General features: G+C 53.6%; 1 protein-coding gene across 6 annotated transcripts in view; it reads left to right on the forward strand.

Annotated features, from left to right (window-relative positions):
* Tfdp2 (transcription factor Dp-2) overlaps positions 1-7,276 on the forward strand; it is a 41,097-nt gene extending 33,821 nt beyond the window's left edge. For 4 of the 6 annotated variants that reach the window (XM_090323568.1, XM_090323566.1, XM_090323564.1 and 1 more), the window contains exons 3-11: positions 1,562-1,683; positions 2,449-2,496; positions 3,456-3,618; positions 4,147-4,293; positions 4,631-4,699; positions 5,077-5,228; positions 5,929-6,095; positions 6,901-7,006; positions 7,078-7,276. In XM_090323568.1, coding sequence (XP_090179694.1) covers positions 1,562-1,683; positions 2,449-2,496; positions 3,456-3,618; positions 4,147-4,293; positions 4,631-4,699; positions 5,077-5,228; positions 5,929-6,095; positions 6,901-7,006; positions 7,078-7,258 — 1,155 coding nt within the window. In that variant the 3' untranslated portion in view covers positions 7,259-7,276. Of the gene's footprint in view, positions 1-1,561; positions 1,684-2,448; positions 2,497-3,455; positions 3,619-4,146; positions 4,294-4,630; positions 4,700-5,076; positions 5,229-5,928; positions 6,096-6,900; positions 7,011-7,077 lie in introns of all 6 variants that reach the window. The other 2 variants (XM_090323565.1, XM_090323567.1) reach the window with 2 other exon arrangements.
* The last annotated feature ends 2,594 nt before the right edge of the window (positions 7,277-9,870 follow it).

A 9,870-nucleotide genomic window follows, 5' to 3' on the forward strand; every position in this document is an offset into this window, starting at 1 on the left:
CCTTTTGGTTTTTAATTTGGAGGTGGGATCCCTCCCACATTCCCGTGCAAGGCTCAGCCTTGCTGTCTTCCTCCTGAGTGTCTCCGGCCCAGAGCCGCACAGCCAGCAACAGGTCTGCCTGCGTCTGTCCCAGCATAGACGGCTGGTGAGGTGTGGGGGTGTACTGCGGGGACTGGAACAGGGGCTGGCAAAGCAGGGTGCAAATGTTCTCTGCCTACAAGGCAGACTTGGAGGAGAAGTGCACGCATCTACTTTCCCTCGTGAGGCCAGCTTCTCAGCATCTTGCTGACATCTGTCACTGTTGGCTTTAATTTCTTAATTATAGGATTAAACTATTAAGAGTGTTGCTTAAGTAGCGGTAGGTACTGACTTCTCACAATCCTGAAATGACATGATGGCAAACTGGTGCAGACAAGTTCTGAAATACTTTAATGAATGGGTAGATATTGAAAGATTGCAGCAGCTGAATCTGATTTTTTTGTTAGAATAAAGGTGGTATGTACTTAGGTTAATGAAGATATTTCTCTTTGGACAACGTTCTCACTCTGAATTATTTACAGCTCAGGTTCCTGTTTGAAGCTTGCCTTTATTCATTCGCTTGGTCAGCGGGTGTTCAGGTCTGCGAGACCCACGCCAAACCGGGTGTGTCCCTGGTTAACTGGAATCTTACTGCCCTCTGAATGCCAGCCTCCGGAGTAGCTAGGATTATAGACTGAGTTGGTGGCACCCAGCTCAGTGTCATTCTGGGGAAAAAAAAAATTCTTCCATTCATTTCCCTTCTGCAGTCTAGAAATTAAAGGCAAGATCATTGTGCAGAAATATCTATCACATGATTCTTATAATTGAATCATAGTTTATGACTGAACTTAAGCTTCTGTATCTAACAGTAGGGATTTATAATGGAGTACCTTATTTAGCGCCCCGAGGAAATGCTGGAGAACAAGATAAAGTAACATCTAGGCTTCCAGCCGTGATCTCTGCATGTGCAGCTCTGGAGCTGTCTGCACCCTTGCTTCAAGGAAGTCAATCTCTACCATTGCCAACCCTTAATTTCAGAGGTTTTCTTTTTTTTTTTTTTTTTAAAGCCAGTCTTGGGGCTTGAACTCGGGGCCTGGGCACTCTACCACTTGAGCCCTAACACCACTTTGGACCTTTTCTGTGTATGTGGTACTGAGGAACCAAACCTAGGGCCTCATGCATGCTAGCTAGGTAAGCACTCTACCACTAGGCCACCACTAGACCACATTCCCAGCCCCTTGTACTCTTAATTTCAAAGAAAGCCTTTCATTTTGTGATATGAACACATAGGCAGTTACCAGCTTAATTCTTCCAAATGACTGCTCGCATGCCAGGACCTGCACTGCAACTTCATTTCAGTGCTTCAAGTGCGGTGCTTTCGGATCCTGGACTATTAGCATGTCATCATTTTTGATGACTGCATTCAAAGTGCTTTTTAGGCAGCAAAGTATCTTTCCTGTGTGTTGGTTAGCAGTTACTGATTTTCTGCCTGGCGTCCTGTCATCATAATTAACAGTACTATTTTCCTGTTCTGACTTTATAGATCATAAGCACACCACAGAGACTAGCTAGCGCCGGAAGCCTTCTGATTGGGAGTCCATACGCCCCTGCGCCCGCAATGGTCACCCAGACTCACATCGCAGAGGCCACTGGCTGGGTCCCCAGGTGAGCGAGGCAGTCACTGTTCCTGAGACCTTTATAAATAAAAAGGCGTTGTCAGGTACAGTCATGCACACCCGAATCCCATCTTGTCTGAGGCACAACGTGGAAAAGGAAGCCGAAGCATCAAGGGTGCTGTGTGCCCAGTGGTAGAGCCTCTGCCTGGCAAGCCGAGGACCCAAGTTCACACTCCAGTACTGCCAGAAAAAACCCTCATGCTTTCCCAACCCCTACTTCCTGGGCTGTCTGTGTGTGAGCACACACGAGTGTCTAGCATTAAGTACGGGAGTTTGAAGTCCAGCCTGGGTTCTGTCTCTTGGCTTTTTCATTTAAGGCTAGTGCTCTACCACTTGAGCTTAACTTTGGAGGTAATTAAAGAGTCTTCAAGACTTTCAAACTTTCATCCTGAGATCTCAGCCTCCTGAGTAATCCAGGCATGAGGCACTGTACTGGCACAGAGCAGAACTGCCTGAAAGCTCCCATCACCACCTGAGCAGCTGTGCCACTGAGTCACCTCATCCCAGCACACAGTGCGTGGAGTTCTGGGGAAGGTGGATAAAGAAGCAAAGTCCTCTGCACGTACACCCACGCTTTCAAGTTGTCTGTCTCCACCGTTTTCCTCAAGTAATCACTGAGCTTACTCCAGCGTCCGCTCGGCACGCGTGTCTCCTCTACTTGTCTCTTTCGTATGGCTGCAGTCTGGGTCCAGCTAGACAAAGGATTATTAATGATTCCCAAGTTGTGCTTATTCTATCTTTCTTTTCTTTTTAGTGATAGAAAACGGGCTAGAGAATTTATAGACTCCGATTTTTCAGAGAGGTGAGTATGTCTGATTACAGGCGCGAGCCACCCCTGCACTGCCCGGCTTGTTTGAAATCTTTCAGCCTGTACTGACGCCCTGCACCACAGAGGACTCTCCTCCCATAGTCCTCCCAGTAGCCTGGCTGGCGTGCGATCAGTTGTTTGGTTCGGGGTTGGTGCTACTGAGACCAGGAGCCCTGCCACTGCATTCCAGCCCCACCGTCCCTTCCTGTGCTCTCCACATCCTCTCTCCACTGTTACACAACTACCCTCCTGTGTGTGTGCACACATACACGTGTCCACTGCTACTGGAGTTTAAACTCAGCGATGTGTGCTTTGGCTTGCCTTTTTCACTCAAGGGCCGGTACTCTACCACTTGAGCCATGTATGGTTTCATTATGTCTGTTGCTTAGCTAATTGGAGATAAGAGGCTCCCATTTTCCTGCTTGGCCTGAATTCGAACCATGATCCTCAGATCTCACCTCCAGAGTAGCTGGGGTTACAGGTGTGAACCAGAATATTCCAACACTGGGAGCTCTGAGTGCTTGCCTATAACACAGTGGAGCTCTGTGGTAACTAAGTGGTGTGCAGAGAAAAGCGCTGTCTTCCCAAGGTAAAAGGTAAAGTTTGAAGGCATTTTTTTTTTTTTTGCCAGTCCTGGGCTTGAGCTCAGGGCCTGAGCACTGTCCTTGGACTTTCTCAAGGCTAGAGCTCTACCACTTGAGCCTCAGCCCCATTTATGTTTTTTTCTATGTTTATGTGGTACCGAGGAATCGAACCCGGGTCTTCGTGCATGCTAGGCAAGCACTTTAACCACTAGGCCAAACTCCCAGCCCTGAAAACATTTCTTTTTTGCTTTTAGTTTTTACCACTGAACACAAATGCTGATTGTCTTCTTGTATCGTCTTACGGTTTGAAGGAGGGAGGCCTGGAACAAGTGTAATGGAGTATGCTTTATGCAATTTATTTTCTCCTAGTAAACGAAGCAGAAAGGGAGATAAGAATGGAAAGGGCTTGAGGCATTTTTCAATGAAAGTGTGTGAGAAAGTTCAACGGAAAGGTACGACCTCATATAACGAAGTAGCTGACGAGCTGGTATCAGAGTTCACCAACTCAAATAATCATCTGGCAGCTGATTCGGTAGGTTGGTTTTGAGTGGTGTGCTTTCATAGGGCTGTTGTTTCCGGCAGTAGAGGTGGAGATGAGCAAGGGAACCTCACCTTTCCTCTAAAAGGGGGGATGGGAAACCATTTTTTTGCGCTGGGGCTTTACCTAATTCAGGCCTTCTTGCACCTGCTTGGCTGGTACTATACCACTTGACCCATACCTCTGGTTCCATGCTGGTTATTTTCAAAGTAGGTGTGATTTTGTCAGGGTGGCTGGCTGAGATCTGCCCCTGTTGGTTCAGTCTGAAGAAATTTTTTCCTGTGTTAGCTTTGAACTGTTTTCCCCTAATCTGCCACTCCAGATAGCTAAGGTTATAGGCCTAGGCCACCAGGCCCACCCTATCCTGTATTTCTGTCTTAAATAATCTCCCTCCTGCCCAACAAACCTTCTATAAGTTCCAAATGTCGGTCTGTGTTTATTTCCTTGTTGGTGTTAAAGAGTATTTCTAATGTGGCTGTTTAACTCTGTGAAACTTCATCGCTCAGTGATGAATACTTTTAGCAGGCTTATGATCAGAAGAACATTCGGCGAAGAGTTTACGATGCCTTGAATGTGCTAATGGCAATGAACATAATTTCAAAGGAAAAGAAAGAAATCAAGTGGATTGGACTGCCCACCAATTCTGCTCAGGAATGTCAAAACCTGGAGGTAAGAAGCTGTTCAAATGCAGGACATTTTCTTTATCCTTCCTTCCTTCCTTCCACCAGTCCTGGGCTTGAGCTCAGGGCCTGAGCACGGTCCTTGGACTTTCTCGAGGTTAGAGCTCTGCCACTGGAGCCTTAGCACCACGGAATTGAACTGGGGTCTTCGTGCATGCTAAGCAAGCACTCAACCACTAGGCCAAACTCCCGGCCCACAGGATGTTTTCATGTGTCAGTCATGTGACCTGACCAGCACCACAGCAGGAGAGTGCTGGGCGTTCACCCGTCATCTGATCGGGTGTTCTTGCTGTTCACAAACACTCTGCATGTTGTACGTTTTACAGATAGAGAAGCAGAGGCGGATGGAGCGGATCAAGCAGAAGCGGGCCCAACTCCAGGAGCTGCTCCTGCAGGTGAGGGCGCCGGCGGGCCCTCCTCTCACAGGCACTGTCCCTTTCTTCCTCTGAGCTTCCCATTCAGCTCATCCTTACTCGGAACACAGGGGTACGCCGAGGCACCAGTGGTTTAAGGACAATCCTGGAACCCACCAGAACGCTACCGTTGTGAAGTGCCTTGACAGAAGTTACAGGAAGGCACGGGGTCATTGGACAGTGCCGGCACACTTTCCCTCCTTTTTTAAGCGAATTACTGGGGCTCTGCGGAGGGTGATCGAGGTGGGAGGGGAAGCATCCGTTTCAGGGCAAAATGGACCTTTCCACTCATGAGGGTAGCTATGGAGGCATCCCGCCAACTTACCACACTCACTGCCTCCCGTCTTGCATGGTTGCAGCAAATTGCTTTCAAGAACCTGGTGCAGAGAAATCGGCAAAATGAGCAGCAAAACCAGGGTCCCCCCGCCGTGAACTCCGCCATCCAGCTGCCCTTTGTGCTCATCAACACCAGCAGGAAGACCGTGATCGACTGCAGCATCTCCAGCGACAAGTGAGCGGGCGGGCGGGCCTTGCACACAGTCTCCCCGGCACCCACCACCTCATCCGACACAGAATGCAGGCTGCACGTGTGAATCACTCCTCACACCTGCACATGGCGGTGATGGGGGCCTCCCTCCCTCCGTCTGGGGAGCAGCCCTGTTCTTGGTCATGCCATCTTCTGGCTCTGCATTCGCTTTTAACAGATGTGTGCTCGTCCCGGTGGGAGGCACCTGCTCATACACTTTCTTCAGATATATCTACATTTTACAGCATAAACGACCTAACAAAAAATCATGTGCCGGTCCTGGGGCTTGAACTCGGGGCCCAGGCACTGTTCCTTTGCTTTGGTGCTCAGGAACAGGCTTTTGAGTTTCCAGCCGGCTTTCCACTGTGATCCTCGGGTCTCGGCCTGCTGAATACAAACGTGAGCCACCACGAGATCCGCCAGTTCCTGCAGTGGCTGGAGAACTGCCTGCCGTCTGACCTGGCTGCCTCCTTTGAGGCCAAGGCTGGCCTGCAGTTGAGCCATCTTCCCCTTCCAAGTGTTCACTCCCTGCACGTGGCCTCCCGAGTCCAGCTCGTCAGGCTGAGGAGCGCTTCCCCCTCCTTCCTCTTCGGGACCCCCGCACTGTCAGGAGGGCAGGGCTGGCCGCGCAGCACTTGCCTCCTGTCCCCTCCCTGATCCACATGCGCCCTCCCTTGCCCCGCAGGTTCGAGTACCTCTTCAACTTCGACAACGCCTTTGAGATCCACGACGACATGGAGGTGCTGAAGCGGATGGGCATGTCCCTGGGGCTGGAGTCGGGCCGGTGTTCCCTGGAGGACCTCAAGGTCGCCAGGTCGCTAGTGCCCAAGGCGTTAGAGGCTTACGTCACAGGTATGGTGGGGGGGTTACAATCCTAGCTGCTCAGGCTGATGTCTGTGGATCCGTTTGACCCCACCAGGAACAAGTCCAAGAGCCCAGGGGCGGTGCAAAAAACACCGCCCCACTTCCCATTCTCTGGTGGTTAATTGGAGATGAGGGTCTCATGGGCTTGAGTGCCTGGGCTGGCTTTGAACCCATCCTCCCATCTCAGCCTCCTGAATTGCTAGGATTACAGGTGTGAGCACCACTTCTGGCTTTTTCTATGTATGTGGTACTGAGGAATTGAACCACGTCTTTGTGTATGCTGGGCAAGCACTCCACCACTAGGCCAAACTCCCGGCCCCTATAATCTCATTTGTGCCTTTGCTTTCACCTAAATGTTTACTTCCCTTGTTGTTTAAACTGGTGCCGTGCCAGCAGCTCCTGCCCTGGCCTCCTCTACATAGCTGGCACCACCTTGTAGTCACACACTGCCTGCTTTGGTCCAGCGGGGCACCCGAGTTTTCGTACTTTGGGTTCCCACGCCATCCACCAGTGAGGGTGGTCACGGAGGTCAGCAGGGTGTGGGTAAAGGGAGCGCTGGCGGCGGAGGCCACAACCCTCCTCAGCACAGCAATTCAAAGTCCTTCTAGCTGAGGAGATAAATGCATTTCAGTTTAAATTACTCCTGTCGCAGAGAGCAGATCCCCCCTTCTTTTTTGCCCCAAATCATTAATCACTTAAACCCCACCCCCCAAAAAAAAGCTTTAGACAAGGTCTCCTGCTCGGGGAGGGCTGTCCCCTGCGCCCCCATCTCCACCACCATCCTTCCTTGCAGATCTCTCCACGGGACCATCCTGGCTGCACCAGGGGCTGCTCTTGAACTCTGCCCAGGCTGCTTCCGATTTAGCCCCAGCCGCAGGGATCCCCCTGCCACAGCCCAGGTAGGTAGGGAGGGCGGGCGGCAGGGCCACACCTTGATGCCCTCAGGAGCTCATGGCGCGTGTCTCCCCAGCGGACCCCAGGGGCTCTGCATGGACGCCGAGGTGGCACTGGCCACGGGCCACCTCCTGGCCGCCCACGGCCCTGGCGGTGCAGCCTCCCGTGGCGAGACGCCGTGCTCCTTCAACGAAGAGGACGATGAGGATGAGGACTCTTCCTCTTCCTCCTCCTCCTCCTCCTCCTCCCCGGAATAAAGCCCAGCTCAACCCACAGCACCTGAGTGTGGTGTGACGGGGAACCAGGCCCAGGGCCCCCGTCCCTGGAGCCCAGGCTGGACCGCTGCCCCCAGGTCCACCGTGAGAGTGCAGGGAGGGACCCACCTCGAGGCAGCACACAACGCCAGCGCAGACCACATCTGGGGCCGGGCTGGGCTCCGCTCCCCCAGCTGCTGGTGCACACCTGCACCCCACGTCGCGTACCTCAGACTTTGTAAATAAAGGCCCTATTTTTGGCAGAGCTGTTCTGTCTTGGTGTGGAGGGAGCTGAGGGGTGAGGCACCGCCCGCCTCCAGCTCAAGTTTCCGGGGCAGGCTTGGCTGTGGGGGGCTAGCGGCCGACGTCACTGCACCACGGCTCCCTCTGCTGCGGAGGTTTGTTGGTTTGTTTTGTTTAACGGGTGGGCAGCTAATTGGAGCCAAGTCTCAGACTTTTCTACGCTGCCTGGCTTTGGCCTCAGCCTCCCTAGAAGTGAGGATGGACTTGGCACACTTGCTGGGCTCCACCTGACACGTCCTGCACTGCACCGCACCAGCCTGCACCTTCCAACACTCCCAAACGTGCGCACAGCTCAGAAGCATGCTCTGGAGCGGTTCAAGGAAGCAAATCCTGCTCTCTCCAGGTGTGAAGGCAGGCCAGCTTCTGCCCTGTCCCGCCTGGCCCACAGCAACCTTCATCCAGCAGGTGGCCCAGGGGACAAAGTCTCGGAGGCCTCGGAGCCACACAGGATGGGGCTGAGCAGACCCAAGTCACAGCTATTTGTAACCAGCCCGCTGGTTTTTCCAGCCGGGCGTGGGAGCGAATCGGCTCGGCTCGGCCAAACGGGTGGCTTACGCCTGCCATCCGAGCTGCTGCTCGGGAGTAGCGGAGGATCACGGTTCAGAGCAGCCAGGGCAGTGAAGCTGTGTCCAGGCCCTAAGCTTTCCCGAACTTTCCTGGCAACCCAGGCCTGCCAGTCCACGCAAGACTGCGGGCCTTGGATAATGACTGGTGCCCTCTCTACAACCCACCGGCCCCAGCTGGCCAGGAAGAGGCCTAGCCCTCCCTCCCTCCTCTGGTCACCCCACTGCCGTGAGGGGATGAAACTCAACAGCCAGTCCGTGTGACGGAGGCAGGCACGTGTGGCGTGGTTGGCGGCAGGAGCCTAGCCAACACTCATGCACACAAGGCGGGAAGCACGGGAGAGGAGAGAGAGAACTTGCTCCCAGATCACCCCTCCACAGAAACAGCTCAGAAGCATGCACACTAGTTGGGGGCAGCACCCCACTTCTAAACAAGCAAATGGGGAGCAGAGTGGAGCTTCAGAACACCCGCTCATCCCACTAGCCTGAGATCTGGCTCCAGGTCACACGGCTCAGGTCAAACGTGTGGTCCCCACCGGGCAGGGGTCAGGGGTGGCTGTCTGCCAGCCTAAGATCGGTGCCCCACAGGAGGTACTTGTACAAAATGGCCTGGGGCACCCCAGTAGGGGCCAGACAAGCCGTGGACTCCCAGCTCGCTCAAGTGGCCTCCTGCCACAGCAGGGACCCGCTCCTGCTCTCCAGCACAGCAATGCCCACCAGTGCCCAGCACCACTCACCTGGCCCTGGAACCAGTGCTGGCCATGCAGGGAGTGTGCGGGTGCTGGGATTGGGGCCTGCGGGATAGAAGTCAGGACTGGAATCCAAGACCTCCCCCACAGCCTCCTGCAGACAGCGTCTGTCAGCGCACAGCAAAGCTTCGGGAAAATAGTTGCAGTAGCAGTTACAGACAGTGCAGCGTCCTGATCCTTCTCTGCGTGCAGAACGCAGGGCTCTGTCACGCTGTCCCCAAACTGTGGACCTCTGGGCAGCAGCCATGGCACCACAGCTCAGGCCCTGGAGGGGGAAGCCTACAGGCCTCCCACCTCTTCTGTCATCCTGATTGTCTGGACCACCTGAGCCCACCCTCAGACTCACTAGGAAGGCAGGGTTCCAGGCCTGCCCAGAACACTGCTGAACCAGCATGGAAATGGCTGAGATTACAGGTGTGCAGCTCCGCACCTCTGCTTCTGCTCAGGATCCCTCCCCATGATTCCACAAGGCCCACAGGCAATGTAGTGATTCATTTGAAGATCTACTGATTGCTTACCTTCTACCTGTGATGGAATTCAACCACAGGCCCCTCATGCGGTGAGGGCCCTGAGTGAACTCCTGCTCGCCTCGGCCTGGCAAGGGCACTCGGGACCACCCATCCCGGCCACACTGGACTGGTCTCTTGCTGGCTCTCCATTCATCTGCCAGTCTCAGGAGACCTCTCCCATCTGAAAGAACGCTTACCTGAGCACACAGGGGACTCTGCAGGAGACCCTGCCCTTTCTACTCCATCCATCTGTGTGTATGAACGCGAGCACATGCACACACGACTCCTGCAGGCCCTCCCTGCCCCACAGAATCCTCAGGGCCAGCCTTTGACCCTAGGCCCCCAAGGCTCTTGGCAATTGGGTCAATGCAGGTGTTAAGACCACTCAGCCCTGGTCATGTCTCCACATAAACTAAGAGCACGTAAGCTAAGAGCCATGTGTGAGTTTGGTGCATGTGAACCAATTGCCTTAGGAGATGAAACAAATCATG

The sequence above is a fragment of the Megascapheus bottae genome, chromosome 32, assembly GCF_031878675.1.
Source record: "Megascapheus bottae isolate mThoBot1 chromosome 32, mThoBot2.hap1, whole genome shotgun sequence".
Lineage (NCBI taxonomy): Eukaryota > Metazoa > Chordata > Mammalia > Rodentia > Geomyidae > Megascapheus > Megascapheus bottae.